The 26,650-nt window shown below is 45.2% G+C and overlaps 1 protein-coding gene across 1 annotated transcript in view; it reads left to right on the top strand.

Moving 5' to 3' along the window:
* lgsn (lengsin, lens protein with glutamine synthetase domain) overlaps positions 1–18,030 on the top strand; it is a 37,627-nt gene extending 19,597 nt beyond the window's left edge. The window contains exons 5-7 of the mRNA XM_041187356.1: positions 4,813–5,551; positions 13,788–13,960; positions 16,852–18,030. Of these exons, the coding sequence (XP_041043290.1) occupies positions 4,813–5,551; positions 13,788–13,960; positions 16,852–18,030 (2,091 nt within the window). The remainder of the gene's footprint in view (positions 1–4,812; positions 5,552–13,787; positions 13,961–16,851) is intronic.
* Positions 18,031–26,650: the final 8,620 nt, after the last annotated feature.

Raw genomic sequence — 26,650 nt, 5'->3', positions numbered from 1 at the left:
GTTTCAATCAGATCACCCCTCATCTTTCTAAACTCCATCGAGTATAGACCCAGAGTCCTCAAATGTTCCTCATATGTTAAGCCTTTCATTTCTGGGATCGTTCTCGTGAACCTCCTCTGGACCCTCTCCAGGGCCAGAACATCCTTCCTGAGATACGGGGCCCAAAATTACTCACAATATGTGGTCTGACCAGAGCCTTATAAAGCCTCAGCAGCAAATCCCTGCTTTTATATTCCAGTCCTCTCGAAATAAATGCCAACATTGCATTTGCCTTCCTAACTACTGACTCAACCTGCAAGTTAACCTTAAGAGAATCCTGGACTAGGACTCCCAAGTCCCTTTGCACTCCAGATTTCTGAATTCTCTCCCCATTTAGAAAATAGTCTATGCCTCTATTCTTCCTACCAAAGTGCATGACCTCAAACTTCCCCACGTTGTATTCCATCTGCCATTTCTTTGCCCATTCTCCTAATCTGTCCAAACCCTTCTGCAGCCTCCCCGCCTCCTCACTACTACCTGTCCCTCCACCTATCTTTGTATCATCTGCAAACTTAGCCAGGATGCCCTCAGTTCCTTCATCTAGATCATTAATGTATAAAGTGAAAAGTTATGGTCCCAACACTGACCCCTGCAGAACTCCACTAGTCACCAGCCGCCATCCTAAGAAGGACCCCCTTATTCCCACTCTCTGCTTCCTGCCAGACAGCCAATCTTCTATCCATGCCAGTACCTTGTCTCTAACACCATGGGCTCTTATCTTACTGAGCAGCCTCCTGTGCAGCAACTTGTCAAAAGCCTTCTGGAAGTCCAAGTAAATAACATCCATTGGCTCTCCTTTGTCTAACCTACTCATTACCTCCTCAAAGAATTCTAACAGATTTGACAGGCATGACCTCCCCTTGATGAAACTTTGCCCTATTTTACCATGCACTTGCAAGTTTTCTGAAATCTCATCCTTAATAATGAGCTCTAAAATCTTACCAACGACTGAGGTCAGGCCAATCGGCCTGTAATTTCCCATCCTATACCTCACTCCCTTCTTATACATTTTCCAGTCCTCTGGGCCCTCCCTGACTCCAGTGATTCCTGAAAGATCACCACTAATGCCTCCACTATCTCTTCAGCTAGCTCCTTAAGAACTCTGGGGTGTAATCCATCTGGTCCAGGTGATTTATCCACCTTCAGACCTTTCAGTTTTCCTAGCACCTTCTCCTTGGTAATGGCCACCATACTGACCTCTGCCCCCCGACTCTCTTGAGCTTTGGGGATGTCACTCATGTCTTCCACTGTGAAGACTGACACAAAGTACCTATTCAGTTCCTCCGCCATTTCTTTGTTCCCCACTACTACTTCTCCAGCGGCCCAATGTCCACTTTTGCCTCTCTCTCACCCTTTATATATCTAAAAAAACTCTTGCAATCTTCTTTTATATTACTGGCTAGTTTACCCTCATATTTAATCTTCTCCCTCCTTATTTCTTTTTTAGTTGTCCTCTGTTGGTCTTTGTAAGCTTCCCAATCCTCTGGTTTCCCACTGTTCTTCACCGCATTGTATGCTTTCTCTTTAGCTTTTCTGCTGTCCCTGACTTCCCTTGTCAGCCATGGTTGCCTCGTCCTCCCTTTAGTATGCTTCTTCTTCATAGGGATGAATTTTTGCTTTGTCTCCCAAATTACTCCCAGAAAATCCTGCCATTGCTGTTCCACTGTCTTTCCTGCTAGGCTCATCCCCCAGTCAATTCTGGCTGCTCCTCCCTCATGCCTCTGTAGTTGCCTTTATTCAACTGTAATACCATTACATCTGATTCCAGCTTTTTCCTCTCAAATTGCAGGGTAAATTCTATCATGTTATGGTCACTTCCTCCTCAGGGTTCCTTCCCCTTAAGCTCCCTTATCAAATCTGCCTCATTACACATTACTAAATCTAGAATTGCCTATTCCCCAGTGGGCTCCACCACAAGCTGCTCCAAAAAGCCATCTCGTAGACATTCCAGAAATTCCTTTTCTTGGGATCCACTACCAACCTGATTTTCCCTGTCTACCTGCATATTGAAATCCCCCATGATCACTGTAACCTTGCCTTTCTTACACCCCTTTTCTGTGTCCTGGTGTATCTTGTGCCCCACATCTTGACTACTGTTCGGAGGCCAGTACATACCTCCCATTATGGTTTTTTTACCTTTGCAGTTCCTCAACTCTACCCACACAGATTCTACTTCATCTGACCCTATGTCATTTCTTGCTATCGATTTAGTTTCATTTCTTACTAACAAAGCAACCCCACCCCCTCTCTCAACCTGCCTATCTTTTCGATAGGATGTATATCCTTGGATATTTAGCTCCCAGTCCTGATCCCCTTGCAGCCATGTCTCCGTGATGCCCACCACATCATACCTACCAATTTCAATCTGCGCCACAAGCTCATTTACCTTATTTCGTATACTGCGTGCATTCAGATACAACACATTCAGTCCTGTATTTCCCGTCCCCTTTCTCATTGTTATCCCTTTACCTGATGTGCCTGAAGTTAGATTCGTAGCCCTTTCCAAACACTCTGTCCTATTTTGTGTTCTGGGGACTTTAATAGCCTCTCCTGGGCTCTCCTTTCTTTTCAGTTTTTTCATAATTTTCCATGAAGTTAAATCCACCCCCCCCCCCCACATGCTAACCTGCTGCTTTGTTTCCCATTAGTCATACTTCTTGGAGTTTTACCCTTCCCTGCACCCCCCCCTCCCCCCACTTTCTAGTTTAAAGTCCTGTTGACCACCCTATTTACCCTTTTCGCTAGAACATTGGTCCCAGATCGGTTCAGGTGGAGACCGTCCCAACGGTACAGATCCCTCTTGTTCCAATACTGATGCCAGTGCCCCACGAAATGGAACCCCTCTTTCCCGCACCATTCCTTTAGCCATGTGCTTACTTCCCTTATTCTCGTGTCCCTGTGCCAATTTGCACGTGGCTCAGGTAGTAATCCAGAGATTATAACCCTTGAGGACCTGTTCTTTAATTTAGTTCCTAGTTCCTGATAATACCCAAACAGGTCCTCTTTCCTAGTCTTACCTATGTTATTTGTCCCGACATGGACCACAACAACTGGATCCTCCCCCTCCCTCTCCAATATCCTTTCAAGCCGGTCAGAGTTGTCCCTCACCCTGGCACCGGGCAGGCAACATACCATGCAGGACTCTCGATCCTGCTTACAAAGGATGCTATCAATTCCCCTCATTATAGAATCCCCTACAACTACCACTTGTCTTTTTGCTCCCCCCTCTTGAATGGCCTCCTGTACCACAATGCAGTGGTCAGCTGGCTCATCCTCCCTACAGCCCTGTTCCTAATCCACACAGGGAGCAATTACCTCGTACCTGTTGGACCAGGTCAAGAGCTGAGGCGCCTCTGTTTCTGAACACAGGATCCCTCTACCTGCCTCACTTACAGTCACACCCTGCTGACCCTGACCACTGACCAAACTTGAGGTACTTAATCTACTGGGTGTGACCGCCTCCTGAAATAAAGCAACCAGGTTAATCTCCCCCTCCCGGATGTGCCACAGGGTCCGGAGCTCAGACTCCAGCTCATATATAAATGAAAGTTATTGCTGTTACTTTTGGCTGAAGAAGACCAGAATAAGTAGAGGCAGAAAATAAATTAGGACTTGAATGTAGAACAGAGCAGTGAAAATCAGAATAATAAACTGATAATAATGTTAACATTTGCAAAATATTTTCTTAATTAAATATTACATGGAAGTTGTTATTTTCTTTGTGATGTTGATTCTAGTTTGAGCTCTGACTCTGACATTTACTTTAGGTTGCAATACCTGATGATATCAGGGCTAAAATTATGAGGACCGGTTGCTTAAGTTATAACTTGGGTAACTTATAACCCTTGGGTATGGAGAATTAAAGGTTTATCAAATTGAGGTGTTGAAGATGATTTAAAGATTTGATGAGGCAGATAGAGAGAAACTATTCCTCTGATGGGGGGGGGGGGCGGTGGCGATATCTTAAAATTAAGCTAGGTCTTTCAGGGGTGACGCCAAGAAGCACTTTTTCACAGAAAAGATAGAACTAATGTGGAACTCTGTCTCTCAGGAAGCTATTGAGGCTAAAGTCCCGATTATAAATTTCAAAACTGAGAGTGACTAATTTTTGTTTGACAAAGTCTGTTGAGGGTTACAGAACCTACGATGGGTTAATTGAGTTAAGATACGGATTAGCCATGATCTAATGAAATGGTGGAACATGCTGGAGGGGCTGAATGACCCCCTCCTGCTACTATGATAATAGATGTTGAGAAGTTTTTTCTTGGCTAGCACCATTGTTTTTTGACCTGTTCAAGCTCACTTGTTACTGGTTTATGTTAACTTCCTGGTGTCTGTTAGCCTAGAAAGTAGGCATGTGAACACACCCGTTCGCAGAGGGGAAAAGAGAGGCCGACGTGAAAACAGGGTATTATGATTTTGGTTTATGCTGTACTTTGAAAATTTGCTACTCTTAATCAAGTCAAGTAGTGAAATTATAAAGCATCGTAGAACCATGGAATGATAGCGGGCTGGAGGAGGCCATTCAGCCCATCATGCCTGTGGCTGTGTTGTGCCTAAAAATTGAAAGAAGCTTTGATATTCTGTCCCTGACTCAATGATGAACCTCAATTGATTTTAGAAATGCCTTCCAAAACATTTTATACAAGTTTAAATTGGGCTTTTAGTTATTGCTTTTTTCTCTCAGGGATGAGTATGTTTTGTTCCAGCCTGGTTCATTCAAGCGATTGTGTTCTTTCCAATTAGTAACCCATTGTAATATCTTATTGATAGGAAGTGACTGATGGAACAGATGAAATTGATGGTAGTGGAGTTTCCTGCACTGGGCAGAAGAGGAGTGTCAGAGTCAGTGGGAAATACATGCCACCCTTGGACTGGGAGAGAGTTGAAAGGAAACACATATCGAGCTCAGCAGGTCATTCCTACCTTCACTGGCCAGGTCAGTCAGTTGTCACAGGGCCATGCTTTCACAAGCCAGCTGAATTCCCAGTGACAGGTGAGCAACGTGGGGATGGAAAATGTAGTCAATGTGGTGGAGACAGTCAAAAGCAAGGAGAGAAGACCACAGAGGATTGGGAAACAAGCAATGAGGAGGAAAAGACTCGTGGCATATTTGTTTCAAAGGTTGGGATTTCAAAAGAAACAATGGATGAATTGAAAGCCCTTCTAAAGGAGAGCCCTTTAATTACCAGCCGGCAAAAAGTGAACAATGAAAGCAGTTGTTTGCCCTCCAGTTTGAAGGTGCAGAACCCTGAAGAGAAGCCCAGAGAGGAAGAAGGTAAACATGCCACCTCCTCAAAAGCATATTCGAAGGTCCCTGAACAGATGACAGCACAGAGACCAAGTGAGACATCTGGTGGCAATGAGCCACCAAAGCTAGCAGTGGCTACTTCCGATGCCCAAAATTCAGACAGTGACAACACCAAAGCAGTGGCATTGAAGACATCAGAGCTATCTAGTCTCACTGACAGCAAACTAGATTCAAAGCACGACTCAGGTTCAAAAGCCCCAGGTTAGTACCTTGGTAATTGTATATTACAGTACACTCTGTACTGTTGCTGTGGCGTCATTCTTACATGCATGCTTTAGTCTGGAGCTTTGGATAGTGGTAGTAGTGGCTCCAATTTCTTTCCAACATATAGCTGACCAGGAATCTCTCCCACTCTTACCACCTGCCAATGGTAATGTGTTGGAAGTGTTTTCAAATTGATACTCAACCTGTTTGGCCACACCTTCCTTGGTCATCAAGCCTTGGAGTGGGACTTGAACCCAGAGCTTCTGGCTCAGAGGTAAGGACGCTATTCACTGCACCACAAGACATCCGTGGTTAGTGCTTTACTCTTCTGTTAATGCAATCAGCCAATTCAAATACAATATAAAGCAATCAATCAAACTTCTAGGGGGAGAATTTCCATGACGATCTCCCAACTTCAACATGACAACAAACTATATAAAGCGTCTTTAATGTAGTAAAAAAGTCCCAAGCCACTTCACAGGACCACTATTAAACAAAGTTTGAAACTGAGCCAAATAAGGAGAGATTAGTTCAGATGACCAAAAGCTTGGTCAAACAGGCAGGTTCTAAGGAGTGCCTTAAAAGACCAAGAGGGGTAGAATGGTAGAGAGGTTTGGGAGGGAATCCCAGAGCCTGGGGCCTTGGCAGTTGTTATGGCACAACCATTGGTAAATGCTGAGTTGTACAAATCCCAAAGGGAAACTTGAAACAACTGCCACAACTTGTTTTGCAATTTGTATGAATTTCGAGATGCATGCCTTGAATTTAGTAGTAATAAGACCACCAAGAATTATAGGTTTTTATAAAACTAAATTAAACATTTATTAATAAGAGAAATGAGTTTTAAATATATACATAGATCTACAAATTACTATTATGATAAATTCTAAACTCCCTAATCAATTTAACTCCCAGTTACACTTTCGTTAAGGCAACAGTAAGACACACAGATTTTAAAAGACCCAGGCAAAGAAACATGATACCCTGAACAAGTTGAAATCAAAGTGAGTTTTCTTAACTTCAGTCCTTTGAAGACAGCAGCTTGAGGCATAGATGCTGACATTTGTAGATATAAAAAATGCCTTCCCTTACAAACAGTCTTCTCTTCTTTATACATATTTTCCTCTTTGAATGCAAAAACCCATTGTTTCACGATGTCTTTCAACTTTATCTTCCTGATAATAAAACCCTCTCATAGCACTAAGTTTTACCCGTAATCTTTGGGAAAAATAGGCATACTGGGTGGAATTTTCCCAGAATTGAACTAAGTACGGTAGCGGGAGGGTAAAATGGATTCCTACTTGCCGACGAAAATGGCAGGTATTCACGTCGTATTGTCCCGAGCTCACCTAATTATTTACTGACTCCCATGAAACATGCCATTTCAACGGCGAGCGGGTTCTCATTTGCCCATCTGCCATTACCCCACTGTTGCATCACGCCAGCTGCCATCTTTAAAACGCAGCCACAGCAAAGTGCTCATTGCCACTAGCTCACCACCGCTGTCTGGGAGACATGGCCAATAAAGGAAAAAACACTGCAGCCCCCTGCTTCAATGATGGTTCTCTCGAGTGACTGCTGGATGTCGTGGAGGCCTGCTGGGGTGTGCTCAATCCCCGCTCTGGCCACAGGATGGGTAGCAATGTCACCAACCTGGCTTGGGAAGTGATGGCAGCGGTGGTCAGCGCGACCCTGCAGAGGAGGTCAGCCGCCCAGTGCTGCAAAAGGATGAATGATCTCCTCTGTTCCTCCAGGGTAAGTCACTCTTTTCATCACTCTCAACTCACACACTCATAAACTCAGCACACATCCACAGGGCTCTCACTCACTGCCACTGCAAGGGACATCACCTTTCACCCTTTCACACACACCGTCATTGTCCTCATCCCGTCCATGGCACCACTCACCACCCACACAGGCCAGACATACTTATCATCTGGCCTGGCAGGACTCCTGATACACTCTCCCCATCTCTATCCATGCAGGACAAACTGGCTCACAATAGGAGGGAAAGGTTGCAGGCAGGTAGAGGGATGCCGGAATTCAAAGTTCTGACAGAATTTGAAAACGGAGCCATCCAGCTGGCCGGCGATGACCGGGACCAGTCCTGTGCTGACGGTGAGGTTGGTGCTGCTCTACCAAGTGAGGATCCAGCAGTGCAACATCCATCAGATAACCATGCTGTGGGTGATATGCCCTGTTTCACAGGCCACTGCCATGCATTAATGATCTCCCCTTGCTTTCGCAGGCACATCTGACAAACAGCTGACAGAATCCATGACCCAAGGCCTCCAATCAATCTCCAAAGAAACCCCTGAAGAGGAACCTGGAGGCACCCTCCTTGAAGTCCCATCACAGCACTCAATCACACCCTCCACCAGCGCAGAGACACACGCCTTGGTGGGACCTAGCTTTAGAGTAGCCTTGGAATCACATTCTAGTGAGCACATTGCACTTTCTGATCCAAGCAGGCAGAGGCAGGATCTTCCCAGGTCCCCGGCACTCAGAGGACTGCTGGAGGCCAGAACATTGCTGAGTCTGAGTCAGATGACGGGCTCTGAACTCAGTCATGTCACAGTTGCTGGAGCTGCAAAGGCAAGATTGGGAACATCAGGAAGGGATGTCCACTGCATTCCTCAGATTGCAAGGCATGATGCAGGAGTCTGTCCGCCTTCAGTCTGAGGTGATAGAGCTGGCATTGCAACAAGGTCAACACTGGTAGGCTGATGGCCACCATGGAAACCTTGGTCCAGGACATTGCTCCTGCACTGCTGCGTGGGCTCAACTCCATCGCTGATGCCATAGTTAGCCTCCAACAGTGTGTATGTGAGAGAGGTGCTGGGCAGCTCGCTCTCACTCCAGCTACCCCTTCCGCTCACAGAATCACCCAGGGGCCCTCAGGCACCCATAGGGAAGATGATCAGCAAGTTCACACTCCGGGGCCGTCCACCCAGGTGACTCTTCCGAATGCCCTCTTCCTGTGACCTCTGCAGCTTCTCAGGCTAAGGAGGGTGTCAATCACTTGTACATACTGTTCACTATTGCCAATAAACTCCTAAGAATGTCTCCCTGTCTGTGGCTCATTGTTCTGATGAGCAATGTGCTTGTCATTCAGATGTGAAACCTTTCTGCACAAGATAAAAGGCAGGTGTCTCAGTCCAGGGCCTCTTCCTTGTGCTCTGTGCAGCCTTCAGACCACAGTAATGGTCCAGCCTCACACCCCCTGGAAACATTACTGATGCCTGCACCTCGGCTGTGCTGGTCATTGTTGCCAGAATGTAGTGGGCGGATGCCACAGAGTTCTCTCACACTGTCTGTGTGCTTTCAGCACCTTTAGGATGGGGTTGGCCTCCATCACACCAGCATCTGCAAACAGTGATGCTGTGCACCAGCTCTTGAAGGGCTGAAGTGCTGAAGGCGGACACAGCATCAGATGCGTCTAAAATTTCATGGCTGCTTCTCTGATCATGGAGCTCAAGCGATCTGCCCTCGGCCAGACTGGAGTCAAACATTCTCAGAAGCCATGTGAAGATCTATGGAGTGTCCTCACTGCATGTTGTCATCATCCACCTGCAATTGAGCGACTATTAGGGCTTCCACCGCATCTCCATGACAGGAGCATTCTCTCAGGGGGTATTGGCCATAAGCCAGACTGGAGTCAAACGTTCACAATTGCGATGTGAGGATCTATGGGGACACTTCACCGCATGTTGTTATCATCCTCCGCAAGACTGGCAGCCATGCGGGCCTCCCAAGTGTGCTTGTCTCGTCTAACCAGTGTGAGAGCCTTTACCCGTCATCGTCACCACCGAGGACCCTGTCACCCTCATCCCTGTTGGTGTCCTCCTCATCTGAGGAGACGTGCAGCTCCTCCATCCCTTCCTCAGCCAGGTCCTCTCCCCATTGCAGCACCAGGTTGTAAAGGGCGCAGTAGGTGGTGACGATGCGTGACATACTCAGTGGACTATTGCCGGGCTCTACCAGACCAGTCCAGGCACCGAAACCTCATCTTCAGCATCCCGATGGTCTGCTTCATCAAGTTGTGAGCTGCTGCATGAGCCTCATTATAGTGTCGCTCTGCTGCAGTCTGAGACCACTGCGTGGGTGTCATCAGCTACGGCCTCTGCGGGTAGCCCTTGTCCCCGAGGAGCCAATCCTGCAGCCTCTGTGGACCCTGGAAGACTGCAGGGATCTGCGAGTGACTCAGGATGTAGGCATCATGCACAATCCCTGGAAACCATGCGCATGCCTGCAGGATGCGTTTCTGGTGGTTGCAAACCAGCTGCACGTTCAGTGAGTGGAAGCCCTTGTAGTTGATGAAGTCCATTGAGTGTAGTGATAGATTGAGTGTAGTGATAGAGACCCGAGTGCCACGAGTGCAATCAATGGCACTCTGCGCCTGTGAGAATACCGAGATCAGGGCGAATCCAATGGTCCTTGCATCCTGGCTGTCCCAGCCCTGGGCGAAATGCACAAAGTTGTAAGTCATGGAGAAGATGCATCTGTGACCTCATGAATGCATTTGTGGGTGGCAGATTGTGAAATCACACAGGAGGTCACCTGTGGAGCCCTGAAAAGAGCCACTGACATAGAAATTGAGCGCTGCAGTCATTTCACAGCCACTGGCAGTGGATGCCCTCCATTTCCCCTGGGGGCAAGGTCCTGCAGTAAATGGCAGATGTGAGCCACCAGGTCCCTAGACATGTGCAGCCATTGGTGACACTGGTTTTCAGTCATCTGCAGAAATGGCAGACGGTGTCTATAGACCCTGGGTGTCTCTAGGCGCTGACCAGCCACGGCTCGCTGTTGCTCCTGGGCAGTGTGTGCGGGAGCTCCTGCTGCCCCTTCCTCACGAGGTTTCTGCTCCTGCCTTTGCGCAGCCTGGAGCCTCAGTCACTGTCTTTTTCATCTTCTCTGCTCTCTGTAGGCCATCAGGCATACAGCTAGTTCACCAGGATCCATGATCCTCATGTGGTCCTCCTGCAGCATGAAAGAGAGAAAGAGAGCGTGGTTATTATAGCTGTACTTAGCACCTTTCCTGGCCCTGTGGGACCACTTACCGGAGAGTGCTTGTCACCCCTCGGATGGCCAGAGATGAGTGCGCTGCTTGGCTGCCCTGTCAACCTGCGACATGGGGGACACTGGTCCAAACCAGGATGCTGAGATTGCAAGAGGCTGTGAGCGCCTCCAGCAGTGACTGCTACATGGTCAGCGGTGGTGAGGAGATGGTACAACGTGTGCAGTCCAACTGCTCTGTGGTCCAGTAAAGCGGTGACGGACTCACCGGGAGGGTGGGGGGAAGTGGGGTAAGGTCTGGAGTGCTTGATGGCTCTTTGGTGCCTCTGCATTGCTTGCGTGGGCAGGCAGGCAAGGAGCCTGACCCCAATCATATCATTGTGGCTGCGCCTGATCTGTCTCAGTTACAGAGGCCTGGTCAGTTTATACAGGTGTCCCTAATGCGTACCCTCATTTACCCTGCCCTCTGCCTCAGTTGCTTGTGCGCGGGATGCAGCTCCAGGGCAGCACTTGGCCCACCACCCCCACCAACAACAGTCGCCTCTGAGGCTGGCGGCCCTTTCCCCCTGACACCGCCCCCCCACCCCTCAGCAGTTGCCTCCAGGGCCAGGCATCAGTTGCCACCACACCCTGGCGCCCCTGAAGTCTGTAAACAGCGGCAAGCTGTGGTGAACGCTGCTGCTCACTCACCTCAGTTCCCCCAAAGTGCACGCTGTCTGCGTCCTGTAGTGAAATACGTCAGCGTGCTTTACCACTGACATGGATGGATGATGCGTCGGGTTCCAAGACCCTGGTGGGGTGGCCTTTTAATTATATGCTGATGTATTACAGTTAGCTCCTCACCGATTGATGGTGGGAATTGTGGCCCGATGTCAGAGGGCTGAGCGGAAGATTGTGACCTGCCTTCATGCCATATTTACCACGCACGCCACCTGTTACGCCTGCTGCTGGTGGGCTCGGAAAATTCCACCCAGCATTTCTAAATGTCACATGGCTGGGTGACACATTTCACCCCTCCTTTGAAGACAAGCTAATCTGGTTTATTTAAAAATGAAAATATTCCCTTGACAACTATTTTTCTAAACTTCCCCATGTTTGCCTAATTTCTCTTCTTACAACGAAGCACCCAGACTAGCTACCCCTAATTCAATTAAGTCACACAGACAGGCAGACATACACACAGACACAGACATACACACACAGACACTCGCACACACACAGACACACACACACAAACACAGACACACACACACAGACACTCGCACACACACACACAGACACACACACACAAACACACAGACACACACACACAGACACATATCCCACTATTACTCTGTTTCACAATACATTGCAATAATATCATGAGAATTATAATACCTGCCTGACACAGTTGAAGAGACCGTTGCCAATAGTGGGATAAAGAAAAGTCAAGGCTACAAAAGAGACCAAATTTGTAGCAATGCAAATATCTTGGAGACTTGTAGGACTGGAGGAGATAGGGAAGGGGTGAGGCCATGGAGGGATATATCCTGACATAAATTTGGCAGAAACCATAGAGAAGAAGTGTTAAAAACCATTTGCCCCATTTCTTCACTTGCAGAAGATGGCAATTTGTCTTGACCAGGATTTTCCGGTCTGGCCTCAAAGAAAGCACTTGAAGCTCGACTGGATGATTTCTTTCAAAAGGAACATTTTCCTAAATGAGGAGATGACCTCCCGAGGTTTGGTGTGATTGGTACTTTCAGGCATTGAAATGTATTCCTTGCGCTCCCCCACCAGAGGAAGTAGTTTCTATCTACCCTGTCAATTCTTTTACTCATTTTAAACAGCTCTTAAGCATTTCAATTAGTATTAGTCCTCAGTCTTATGTACCCAAGGAAATACAGCCTTAGTTTATATGGACTGGTGCTATTCCCCATTCACAGGTTGATTGTTAGCAAAGTTGGCATCGACTGTGTGTAAGGTGCAATGCTGATATAGCAGTTCCCCAGAAGCAACAATCTGCCATAACTATGTCTCAGTAGTTAGCACCGAGTCAGAAGGATGTGAGTTTGAGTCCCATTCCAGAACAGTACCAAAGGTGAGCTGCACTCTTGGAGATGCTGCCTTTTGGAGAAGACATTAAGCTGAGGCCCCATCTACCCTCTCATGTGGACATGGAAGACCCCAAGCTGTTATTCCAAAGAAGAGCAGGGGAGTTCTCCCCTGTCACTGATGTATCAAATATTTACCTTGCAAACAACATCACAAAACACAGATTAGATGGTCATTATCAAATTACTAAATTGAAGGAGCTTGCTGTGCACAATATGGTTGCCATGTTTCCCACATTACAACAGTGACTTCGCTTTAAAAGTATTTTGTTGGCAGTAAGGTGCTTTGAGATGTCCTGAAGTTGTAAAATATGCTCTATAAATATAAGAAGGCTTGTCATGAGTATAGACTTATTGGGCCGCACGGCCTATTTCTGTGTTGTAGACTCCATGGGGCAGAATTTTATGTCCTGTGGGCGGGTGGGCGCGTGCCTGACCTGATCAGGCATAAAATCGCACGAGATGAGGTCAGGTAAGCGTCCTGATGCCATCGCGCACTTGTGTGACATTTCACTCAGCAGGTGCAGGCAAAAGTCGGAAGCATACCCGCTGACAATTAAGCAGGCAATTAAGCCCATTAATGGTACAATTGTCTGCGATTTTTAGTGGCCTATACAACCTTATGGTTGGCAGATGGACAAATTGGCCAGGCGGCCTTTACATTTTTCACCAAACCTCATCCAAGGGCGGGATGAAATTTCCATTAGGAAATAAAAATAAAAATAAATATCTGGGGACAGCATTTTAATGAAGTATGCTTTCAGGTGCTTGATTGTGCTGCATGGACATACTTTGCAAATTTTTGTTTCCCTTATTCTGTGGAGGCCTACAGCTACCTGAGGCAGCTGTCTGTCTCAGAGAGCTCTCTCACAGGGCTCACCCACGCCCGTGGTGAGGTTGTCGTTCTGCCCTCTTCCCTCCCGCAGCCCGGCAGTGCTGAACTTTTCAGCATGCGTTTCATGCTGGCTGGCTGTTAATTGGCCGGCCAGTGTGAAATCACAGCCGGGGGTTGATCACGGTCAGGAGTCTGTTTCTCGGCCACTCCCAGGTCCGCTGATAGCGCATGCCGACAACCGAAAAATGTAGGCCCATAAATGTTGTAATAATCTCTTTTTATCTTACAGATAACATGAGGCAACTACCTATGAATAACAGCACAACTGTTTCACAAACAAGCACTACTATTGAGCAAGTGAAGCGACAGATCACAAGAGAAGACATTAGGTTTATCCGTTTTGAAGCAAGTGACTTTCATGGGATTTCAAGATCGAAGACTGTTCCATCTCGTTTTTTTCAGGTATGGTATGTCATTTGCATTTAACTGGACAAGGTTGAAGACCGATTGAAGAGAGCCCCTTAGAAATGTAAGGTAACGCACTCAAATCCCTTCCATATTTACACAGGCAGTTTAATGTTTCAGTTCAATGGTGAGCAGACAAGTTTTGTCATGTAGTTTTATTTTGTTGGGAGCACCCTTACCTCTGAGTGCAAAGGTTGTGCAATCAAACCTTATGTTTGGATTTAGTGCACAAACGAACCTACCTCAGTGTAATATTGAAAAAGTTGTGATCCATCTGGTGAGTCATTGACTCCCTGTGCTGAAGACTGTGGAACTTTCTTAATGTCCTGTCCAATATTCATTTCAGCGTTAATTATGGGACCCTGTTGGTGCCATGCTTCCCTGTCTTAAATCAGCTCAATATATACAAAGAACTTTGAAATGATTCTTCACAATTTTTGATGTTGTGAAGTCTAGGGCAGAGGCCATAATTCAGGCTGTCCCATCCAAGTTGAATACACAATGATAGCACACAGGACAATTCAATAAGTCATGTTTAGATGACACCATCTTTGGGTTTTCAAAGCTTGCAAATTCTGGGAGTTGGAGAAGCTGGAAGGAGGAACAGAGGTCTACAGCTTTGAGGCTCAGGAAAAGAATAAATGAGAGGAATAAAACATGAAGACTCATATAGAAATAACAGGCACAGTTTCTATACAGACCTGTATCTCAGATATATTTAACACTAATCATCCACTCATTGTACTGCCATTTTCAAACAATATGAACAACTGTCTTGAATTATTTTTGAGTTTAACACATTGACGGATATTAGCACCGGTGAATTTCAGCGTGCTGTATTTCTGGACCAGGCATAGGGACTACTAGACCAAAAAAGACCAGGTTATTTCTGGCTTCTACCATCCTGGTGGTCACAATGACAATTAAGTTGTTGATTAATCACAGGGGAGAAATCTCTACCAACGAGTCTAGAACAAACCCAACCATAAGGCGAGGAAACTCTCTGAGATGGGGAGCTTTGGGAATCAGAGGTGCAAAGTCATCTATTTTGTTCCAAGCATGCTACACTTATCTTGTACTTTAATTTAAATTGAGAAAGACTTGCATTTCTATAGCGCCTTTCATCACCTCAGTATATCCCAAAGAACGTTATAGCCAATGAAGCACATTTGAATTACAGTTATTGTTATAGTGTAGGAAACACAGCTATCAAATTGTGCACAGCAAGCTCTCACAAACAACAATGTGATAATGACCAGAAAGTGTCTTTTAGTGATGTTGGTTGAGGGATAAGTATTAGAACAGGTCACCAGGAGAACTCTCCTGCTCTTACACAAAGTGCCATTGAATCATTTACATCCATTGGCCTCAGTTTAATGTCTCATCTGAAAGATGGCACCTCTATCTGTGCAGCACTCCCTCAGTATTGCACTGGAGTCTGAGTTTAGATTGTGTACTCAAGTCTCTGGAGTGGGATTTGAACCCAAAAACCTTTTCACTCAAAGGCAAGTGTGTTATCCACTGAGCCATGGCTGATCCTAGCAGGGAGAGAGAGCACCTGATCAGCCCTGGGTGTCTTATATCATTGTCTTTGCAATCCTTTGCACTGACCTGTTTGGAGCAACCATTTTGCCTTCTATTTGTCACAGCTGAGCCAGTAGTTCCTTGAGGCAACAATATGCATACATAGAACAGGTCTTCACACTGCGTGGTAGAAACAAGTGTTTTGTTAGTCACCTGATATTTCATTTGCCATTAGTTGCAGACTGGGGTAATTTCACACAAAGGGTAGATGAGCATCTGCAACTCTCTCCCCACCGAAAAGCTTTTGAGGCTGGGCTAATTGAAAATTTCAAAACTGAGATTGAGAGTATTAAGGGAATCAAGTCAGGTTTTTTCCCTTTATTCTTTCATGGGATGTGGGTGTCGCTGGCAAGGCCAGCATTTGTTGCCCATTCCTAACTGCCCTTGCTAGGCTACTTCAGAATCAAGCACATTGCTGTGGATCTGGACTGACATGTAGGCCAGACCAGGTAAGGATGACAGGTTTACTTCCCTAAACAGCAGTAGTGAGCCAGATGGTTTTTTTACAACAATCACCAATGGTTTCCTTCACCATTACTGAGACTAACTTTATATTCCAGATTTATTAATTGAATTTAAATTCCACCAGCTGATGCGGTGGGATCTGAACCCTTGTCCCCAGAGCATTAGCCTGGGCCTCTGGATTACTCATCTAGTGACATTACCACGACACCACCATCTCCCTGTAAACTGAGTAAAGATGCAAATCAGCCAGGATCTAATTAAATGATAGAACAGGTTTGAGGGCTGAACGGTCTACTCCTGTTTCTATGTGCCTAATTAAATACTCCTCAATTCACAATAGTTCTGTGCAGCATATAAGGAGATGGTGTGTTTGGGGAGGGTATGCAATGGGTGCAGTGAGGAACGTGACTTGCAGGCCAGGACTGAAGGGTTGGAGAATGAAAATGGATCTTCTTTCTGGAGTATTGCTTGAGCTTTGGGGTTTAGGAATATTTACACAGAATCCATTACATGAATTTCCGTCAGTAGAAAGCATAGACTTAATGAGCCAAATGGCCTTTGCTTATTTGTGTGTTCTCATTGGTAGTTCTTTGATTCTGAAAGAGTGCTGGATTTAACCATCTAATTTTGCAGATACAATTAAATTAGCTGCCAGTACTGTTTGCCAGACAAACCCACACAATGCTTTAACTCTGTAGGGACATCAAGACAACCAACCATTTTACCATGTACTAAACTGGTAATGTAAAAACTCTTTTAAATTACCAACACTAAATGGTTTTGAATTGTAAGAGAAGTGCATGGAGATTAACTGAGTCAAACTTTTGCTTCCTACACAGGAGAAAGTGTTTCATGGCATGCCCCTCCCAAGAGGTTACCTGGAGCTAACATTGAGCCCAAAGGAAAATGAAGTAGATCATCCCAGCTTCAATAGTGACATACTCCTAATGCCCGACATATCGACCTTCAGAGTCCTCCCATGGGCTGAAAAAACAGCCAGGGTCATTTGTGATTCTTGCTCAATAACAGGCAACCCTCTTCTGACGTCCCCTAGACAAATAGCAAAGCTTCAACTGAACCAGCTTCGGGCGTATGGCTTCATCTTGCATTCATCTTTCACTTACGAGTTTTGGCTTTACAGCTTTGCTCAGACATTAAACACACCGGCACCTTTCCCTGCTGCAACCCTCCTGAATAACCATGACCAGAGCTTTGTGCAGGAGTTATTCGATGGCATGTATGGTGCTGGGGTCGACATTGAAAGCTTTTCCTCTTCCCGGGGGCCTGGTCAAATGGAGGTCTCGCTTCGAGCTGAATTTGGAATGGGTGCAGCAGACAATGCCTTCACATTCAGGACTGGAGTCAAAGAGCTGGCAAGGAAACACGATAATGCTGCCAGCTTCTTCACGCCCTCGGGCTTTGGCAACTCGGGGACATTTGCCCACACCCTGTGGGATGCGAATGGGAGGCAGAATCTCTTCTGTGATCCAACGGCAGCACAGGAGCTGTCGGGCATTGGGAAGAGGTGGCAGGCTGGCCTGGCGCAGCATGCTGCAGCCCTCAGTTGCCTGGTGGCGCCTAGCCCATGCTGCCGCAAGCGCTACAGCAATGGGAAAGGTGAAGGGGTTGTTGACGTGACCTGCGGGTCCAATGACAACAGCTGTGCCTTTAATGCCAAGTTCCACGGGGGCGGAGGCGCCCGTCTTGAAAACCGCCTGGCATCAGCAGTGGCGAATCCTTACATTGTCCTTGCCGCCACTGTGGCTGCGGGCCTGGATGGGCTCAGGAGGGGGTCATCCGAAAGTGCAACACGGGCTGCACCCATTCTTCACCCGCTGAAACCCTGTGCCATTCCCGTTCGACTGGAGGATGCACTCAATGCGCTAGAACATGACCACTGCATCCGGAGGGCACTGGGCGAGCCTTTCATCCAACATTTCATTGCTGTCAAACAATTTGAATTGAAGACACAGGCATTGGATGGCGAGGATGACAAGTACCTAGAGTACTTCATTTAGTAAAATATCCATAGATACCATACAATATATCATATACAACACCTCATATACCACATCATATGCAGCACATTATATAGAATATATAAGGCATAATATATAAGACAGAATAAATCATATAAAACAGATCACAGGTAAGATATAGTATACAATATGTCATTTACAGCATACCACACACTACATACTATATATTGCTTATCATATACAACAGTTCACATGTAATATATAATATACAATATATCAAATATAGTACGCAACATGTTATATACACTATCATACAACATTTAGTGTACAATACATCACATATAAAAGATCATACTGCTTTATAACAATGTTTCAAAGTTCTCCATTCACAAAACAAGTTGTCATTCTTTCATTTGGGATGTGCTGGCAGGATGGTGTAAATCCCTACATTAGGAGTCCTTATACCATTTGATTTGATGATGAGGAATTTGGGTTGTCAGCCTGACCTTTGGAAAGGAAATCATTTTCTTTCGAATTCTATTCTGGTTCTGTCATGGAGTCATAGAGTCATGGATACTTCTACAATACATTAGAAAGTTGTATGACGTAACATTTTAGTGGATTTTGATGGATTAAGCAAATGGGAAGATTAGGTATTATTTTTTCTTTATAATTTACTTCTAAGTTATTTCTATTTGAAAAGTGGCAGATTTTGCTTTTATACTAGGAGATATATGAGAAATATTGGACCATAGATTCCTCCAGGCATTAAGTTTAATAAAACAGTTCCCAAGAGTAAAGAGATGGAGCCTGGTTCCCAGAAAGCAGGAATGGATTCTTCATATTAAAGTGCCTCTGAGTCTTGCCACCATCTAAAAATGGTCCAATGAAATTATTAAAACAAAAACTATTAAGCACTGTTGTGCACTTTATAAAAATGAGTCCTGAGGCATTTCTGTAGACTTGCACGGGAAGATGGGGGGAGGGCATGAACAAAAACTGAGTCCTGAATTCATATTCAAACCTTGGCATTAGTCATATGAAGGAAAGGTAAGGCTTTGAAATATTGTAATTATACAACACTGATAAACGTGAATTGTACAGAGGGCTGCTCAACTTCATTGAATGGGTGTAGCAACCATTGTCAGTTATCTTATGGACAACAGTGTATCCTGGACACAGAGAAAGTATGGGGAACCAGTTACTAAACAATATATCTCAGGTAGCTGATCTGTTCTATATATTCATTCTTGGGATGTGGACATCACTGGCAAGACTAACATTTATTGCTCATCTATAGATGCCTGAGAGGGATTTGGTCCAATTGAGTAGTGTGCTCATAATGTTCCCTCTATTTTTTGTTTGGTGTGTGTATGGGTGATTTATTTAAATGCAGGGTCCATATAGATTTTTTTGCATGGCCTTGCACATGCTGTAACTTAAAGGGGCTGATTTATACGTGCTTGTGTGGGAACCTTGTGGGTTGACTTAAGGCAACATTGCTTGCTAGCCCAGTTCATAAGGCAGTTAAGAGTCAGCACCATTGATGTGGGACTGGAGTTACAAATGAACCCAGACCAGGTAAGGATGGCAGATTTCCTTCTTTGGAGGGCATGAACCAGTTGGGTTTTATGGTCACTTACACTGATGCAAACTTTGTATTTCAAGATTCTTTGTTTCAAACTTAAATATGATTCTCATGTTGTTGTGGTGGAATTTGAACTCACTGGGTTAGATCTTCCTGGTTGGCTTGTGATCCTGACTTTGGCCTCAATTCTGGATTAGCAGCCTGGAAGTGGCTGTGCGGGACATTGGTCTCAATCTCCTCGGGGGTAGCCAATTAAGAAGCTGTCAATTAAGAATGGTGGGTGGACCAGGGAAGTGAGATTTACTAAAGGAGGGCCAGCAGCCGTGTCCCACCGGCAGCCCCACTGGAAGCGGTGGGCACTGTTGAGGCAGGTTGATGAGGGTGAGGGCTCATCAACATGGATGTGCTCTCTGATGCCTTCTGCAAATGTTAGATTTAAGAGGTCCATGGCATGTAGGGCCATTGGTGTGGAGGGGGAATGCCTCACAGGATCAGTTTTGACCAGGGCAGAGACCTTTTGCCTTTGCAACGTCTTTATTGGGACATGGAGTTTCTGGCTCCGACGGCATCCGGACCTGCTGCCGAGAGGCCGCTTCTACAACTACAAATGCAGGGGTGGGGTGGGTGCTCCAATGGTGGGAATGCAACAGGGAGCAGTTCTGGCTTGGCTTCCCCCTATTTTCCTGGCCCCCTGCCTCCAAGCCTTTCTTCAATAGCCTGGGAAACTACAGGCCATTGTCTCTGGAATGAATATGGGTTTGGTGACACAACTACCACAATACAATCAGCTACTTGAACATCATAGAGGACCAGTTCATAACGAAGCTTAGAGTGCATAGGCAGGTCGTGATTTAAAGGAGGTAGGACAAGTTGATAAGACTGTTAAAAAAACATCTGGGATCCTGGGCTTTATAAATAGAGGCATAGGGTACACAAGCAAGGAAATTACACTAAACCTTTCTGATACATAGGCCCCAGCTGGAGAAATGTGCTCAGTCCCAGTCTCCACACTTTAGGTAGGATGTCAAAGCCTTCAAAAAGGTGCAGAAGGGATTTACTAGAATGGTACCAGAAACTGAGGACTTCAGATACGTGGAAAGACTGGAGAAGCTGGGATTGTTCTCCTTAGAGCAGAGGTGGTTAGGGGAGATTTAATAGAGGTGTTCAAAATTACTTGGGTATTTGATACTGGTAGGAGGGTTGGTAACCAGAAGGCACAGATTTAAGATAATGAGAAAAAGAAACTAAGGGGTGATGAGTTTTTTTATTAAGTGAATTGTTATGATCTGGAATGCCCTGTCTGAAAGAGTGGTAGAAGCAGATTCAGAAGTAACTGTCTAAAGAGAATTGGCTAAAGACTTGAAAGGAAGGCTATGGGGAAAGAGCAGGGGTGCTGGGACTAATTTGATAGCTCTTTCAAAAGCTACAAGTATTCAAACAAGGCACAGGAGGAAGAAGGATGTCTCTCTGCCTTCTCCAAGATATCAGCTACCAGACAGAGCCAGAACTGATACAGTTCAGTCAACTCCTCCCTCCAGTTCCAGCCAAAGAGCAGAGGGAATGAAGCCTGAGTGTGAATTTCAACCATCAGTGAAACACAGCTACTTTTCTCCTGGACTTTTTTACAATTATGCAATTTTGAGCTGCTTTAACTGTTTAGCCTATGCTCAGAACACAAGACATTTAGTTTGGTTTACTTCTGCATTAAGGACGATTCCTGTACAATAAAAGATTAACAGACTGCAAGATGTAGTAAAAGGAATACCATTTTTTTTTGTGGGTGTATGTGGTGTATATCTGTGTTTTGTGTATTGTGGTATTTGCCGTATTGTGGTAAATTTCTGTATTGTGATAAATTGCTGTGTTGTAGCATGTTTCCATTTTGTGGTATATCTCTGTTGTGGTATGCCTCTGTGCTGCGGTATATCTCTGTGTTGTAGTATATCTCTGTATTGTATATTTCTGTGTTGCAGTATATCTCTGTGTTATGCTATATCTCTGTGCTGCAGTATATCTCAGTGCTGTGGTATATCTCTGTGCTGTAGTATATCTCTGTGCTATGGTATATTTCTGCATTGTATGTTCTGTGATGTGGTATATCTCCGCGTTGCGGAATATCTCCGTGCTGCAGAATATCTCTGTGCTGCAGAATATCTCTGAGCTGTGGTATATCTCTGTGTTGCGGAATATCTCTGTGTTGCGGAATATCGCAGTGTTGCGGAATATTTCTGTGTTGTGGAATATCTTTATGCTGCAGAATATCTCTGTGCTGTGGAATATCTCTGTGCTGTGGAATATCTCTGTGCTGCGGAATATCTCTGTGTTGCGGAATATCTCTGTGCTGTGGAATATCTCTGTGCTGCGGAATATCTCTGTGTTGCGGAATATCTCTGTGCTGTAGAATATCTCTGTGTTGCGGAATATCTCTGTGTTGCGGTATATCTCTGTGCTGCTGAATATTTCTATGCTGTAGTATATCTCTGTGCTGTGGTATATTTATGCATTGTATATTTCTGTGCTGTGGAATATCTCTGTGTTGTGGAATATCTCTGTGTTGCGGAATATCTCTGTGCTGTGGAATATCTCTGTGCTGTGGAATATCTCTGTGCTGTGGAATATCTCTGTGCTGTGGAATATCTCTATGTTGTGAAATATCTCTGTGTTGCGGTATATCCCTTTGTTGTGCATTTCTGTGATGTGGTACAATTAGCATTGTGTTGTAATTTATTTGCCTTTGTTAACTATTGGGCGCGTGTGGGATTTTGTGTTATTCTCTATTCTCCAGATAATCAGAGGAACACCAGAGTAACTCAGCTGCAGCAAGCTGTGCATGAATGTAAACAGGCTACTTGCATCAGCAGGCAACTGTAAACTACGAGGCAACGAACAGAGGCTGTCTTGTATGCGAAGATTAAAAATGCAGCTATCACTAGAGGGCAACCTTGACATAGTATTGGCAGTAATTGCTTCTCTATCAGACAATAGAAGGACAGAGCCTGTTTGTTACAGATCAGACACCAGCAGCAACTGCACTGTTTACCATCAGTTAAGGGTGTATTTAGAACAAAGGCTCAAATAGATGCCAAGAAAAAAGAAAGCAGAGAGGCTGTGAATGTCTCTGCTGTTTCTATTGTGCATTAAGTAGGAATATGATAAGGCTGATTTACTGTAAATAGAATAGTAGACACATGAGATTGAGAGAAAGAGAAAAGAAGGAATGGAAGTAAGAAATAATTTACATTTACATAGTGCCTTTCATGACTTCAGGATGTCCCAAAGCATAGTCAGTGAAGTATTTTTGCAGAATAATCAATATTGTGATGTAGGAAACGCTGCAGCCAACGTGTGCATAGCAAGCTCCCAGATTATGTGCTCTTTAATGATGTTGGTTGAGGGATAAATATTGTCCAGAAAACTGGGGAAGACTCTTCTGCTCTTCTTCCTAATAGTTCCCTGGGGTCTTTCACATCCATCAGGCGGGTTGACCATTGCCTGAGAATCCAGACTTGCATCAAGTCCCATTTACCTATCTTTCCTGTTTTTGCCCCAGTCTGACAACACCTCAGTTTTAAAATTCTCATCGCTGTTTTCAAATCTCTCCATAGTGTCACCCCCTCCAAATTCCTGTAACCTCCCCCAGCCACATGGCCCCTTTCTAAGCTGTGAATTTCCTGTTTTGATTTTTTTAACTCTTCCAACTTTCTGTGTTCCTCCATCTTGACTTTTGCACATCTCTGATTTTCACCATTCTACCATTCTTCAGCTGTCTCAGCCTTAAGTTCTGAAATTTCCTCCCTAAATCTCTCAGCTCTCTACCTCTGTTATGGTGCTCCCTAAAAAACCTGTCTCTTTGCCCAGATGTTGGTCACTTCTCCTAATATCTCCTTATGTGACGTGGCATCAAACTTGCCTAATTTATGCTCCTGCAAAGGGCCCTGGGATGTTTTACTATATTGAAGGTGCTATATAAATACAAGTTGTTGCTGCTGTGCTTTTCCAACATGTTAGCTTTTATTTCTTCTGCGGCATCTTGCCGACACGATCTTCAGATGTAGGGTCATCTTCCCAATGTATGCTCACACCCAGCACTGGGTCTCCACTTTCTCTCCACCTCTCCGCTGCCCCACAGCTAGTCCAACATCCAGTCCATGATGAGCCACAATCTCCATCAGTGGGGAGACTGAAGAGAGTTAACATGGAGCATTGAGGGGGGAGCCCAGCAAGTTTAAAATGGAACGGCAGTGATGGACTCAAATAGCTCAAACATCAGTGGATTCTCAGTGTTCATATAGAGTGACATCAACATTGACATCACGGCAAGTATGCAGGTAGAGCTCTGAGGGTGGGTAAACAAGAGGTACTTCTTTCTTTCATTAAACAAGTTTGGAGAATCCAGAGGTCAGGAGAGCAAACCTGAAGGAGTTTGGTAGAGGTGCAGCAGAGTGGCTGGAATCCAGAGGGATTGAGGTAAAATAAAAACTAAATGTGACATCAGTGCAAGGAAAGGTCCTGATTGATAAATAGCTGGTGGGTTTTTTATATTGCTCCTTAATAAATCTTTAGTTCATTTTAGTTAAAATTTAATCTGACAAATAGAGGCATGGCAGAACGCATCAGTCCTTTGGAATGCACATCCTGCGCCAAGTGGGAATCCACGATACTTCCCATGTTCTGGGCAACCACATGTGTAGGACACGTCGTCAGCTGGAGGAGCTGGAGCTCCAAATTTCAGAACTTCAACAGCAGCTAGTATCCCTGTGGCACGTCCGTGAGACTGAGTGCTATGTGGATGGCATGTTTCTAGAGGTAATCACCAGAGAGCTTAAGGATGTGCAGGTAGAGAGGAAATGAGTGACTGTCAGACAGACAAGGAGGACCAGGCAAGTAATGCTGGGGTCCTATGAGTACATCTCGCTCTCCAACCAGTATTCAGCTCTGAAGACTGGTGAGAATGGTGGTTTCTCAGAGGAGTGCAGACAGAGCCAAGTCCACAGCTCCATGGCAGTCCAGGGGGGCAGGAGGAAGATTGAGAAAGCAATAGTGATTGTGAATTTAATTGTTAGAGGAACAAACAGTCATTTCTGTGACTGCAGATTTGAGATGGATCCTGATAGACTGGCTGACAATGGCTGGAGATTGGAGCACCACAAGGCACAGAATGCAGGACTGGGGCAATGGGAGGGGGGGGGAAGGGATGGTAAGGGATACGGTGTGAGGGCGAGTTGGGGGTGATGGAGATGGAGCGAGGGTCAAGGAGGGAATGAGGAAGGGGTGAGGGAGAAGGGCAGAGACAAGGGAGAGGGAGGGGGTGATAGCAAGGGAGAAGGTGGTGAGTGCAAGTTAGGGGGTGAGGGCAAGGGACGAGGGTAATGGTGAGGCATGGGGGTGAGAGGGTGAGAAAGGAAGAGGGCTCACATTATTGATTAAGGAGAATATTGCGGTGCTAGAGACAGAGGGAGTCCTGGAAAGATTAAGGACTGAATCTATTTTGACAGAATTAAGAAACAATAGATGTACCAGTACATTGTTGGGTGTATTCTAGTGGGAAAGATATGGAGGGGCAAATTTGCAGAGAGATTACAGAGAATGTAAAAACTATAAAGTAGCAATGATGGAGTGCTTCGATTATCCAAATTTCCGAAGTGTGTTCTGAAGAACTTTCTTGATCAGTATGTTTCCAGTACAATGAAGAAGGTATTGTCAGATCAAGTTCTTGGGAATGAGGTGGGACAAATAGAGCAAGTGCCAGTAAAGGAATATTTAGTGATTGGTGCTCATAGTATATCATAAGGTTTAGATTAGCTGTGGAAAAGGTGAAAAAGCAATCCAGAGTAAGAATACTTAATTGGAAGGTTGAGATTTGCCTGAGTCAATTGGAATCAAAAATTGAAAGGCAGAACAGTATTAGAACAATAGGCTGCCTTTAAAGAGGAGATAGTTTGGGTACAATCAAGGTACATTCCCATGAGGAGGAAAGATAGAGCAAAGAAATCCAAAGTTCCCTGGATGACAAAAGATATAGTGAGTAAGATGGAGCAGAAAAAAAGGTGCAGGTGGCAGATGTCAGGTTGATAATAAAATAATCCGGGACAAAATTAACAACTAGTCAGTTGGTAGTACAGAACTTGAGTATTGCTGATAAATGACATGCGATCAAAGCTTGTGGTCTTGCACTCATCAGGATAGCTCACAAGAAATTACCAACAGTTACGGAGGAAGAACAATTTATACTTCATGAGAAGAGAGTGCTGATTGGTTGGCAAGTGGACTCTAATTGGGAGAGGCATTGCCATGGAGAGATGGCATGGGTGCTTGTTATGGTGAATGAGGTGCGAGGCCTCGGAAGCAATGCACTCAAAAATGTTGATAACGAAGGAATTCATAATGCTTGTGGCCTTGGACGAGATCCTGGTGGAAAGGTGGACCTGGGTTAGCACCCTGTACACGTAAGTGGAATAGCTCTGCTTGCGAGATTTCCTTCACTTCTTGGGCAGCTTCTTGCTGACTTTAGTCAATGACTGCTTCAGCACCTTGCAGGGCGCATCGCCCTTAGCCGCAGCCGCCACCTCAGGCATTCCACTGGACTTGGACCAACTCAGGTCACGTGGATTGCCAAAAGTTGTTTGACAAAGTGCCACATAATTGGCTGTAAGCGAAGTTAGAGTCCATGGATTGTAAGGGTCAATGGCAGCACAGATACAAAATTGGTTAATTGACTGGAAACAGAAAGTAATTTTTCAGACTGGAGGAAGGTAATAAAGGCGTTGTCCCAGGGGCAATTATTTTTCATGATATACATTAATGACTTGAACTTGGGTGTACAGGGCACAATTTCAAAATTTGCAGGTGACAAAAAAAAGACCTTGGAAGTCTTATGAACTGTGAGGAGGTTAGTGATAAACTTCAAGAGGACATAGACAGACTGGTGGAATGGGCAGACAAGCATCGGATGAAGTTTAGTGCAGAGAAGTATGAAGTGATAAATTTTGGTAAGAGGAATGAGGTGAGGAAATATAAAATAAAGGATTCAATTCTAAAGGGGATGCAGGAGTGGAAGGACCTGGGGGTATG

This window comes from Carcharodon carcharias, chromosome 5 (assembly GCF_017639515.1).
Source record: "Carcharodon carcharias isolate sCarCar2 chromosome 5, sCarCar2.pri, whole genome shotgun sequence".
NCBI lineage: Eukaryota > Metazoa > Chordata > Chondrichthyes > Lamniformes > Lamnidae > Carcharodon > Carcharodon carcharias.
This window is presented reverse-complemented; position numbering and strand designations above follow the sequence as displayed.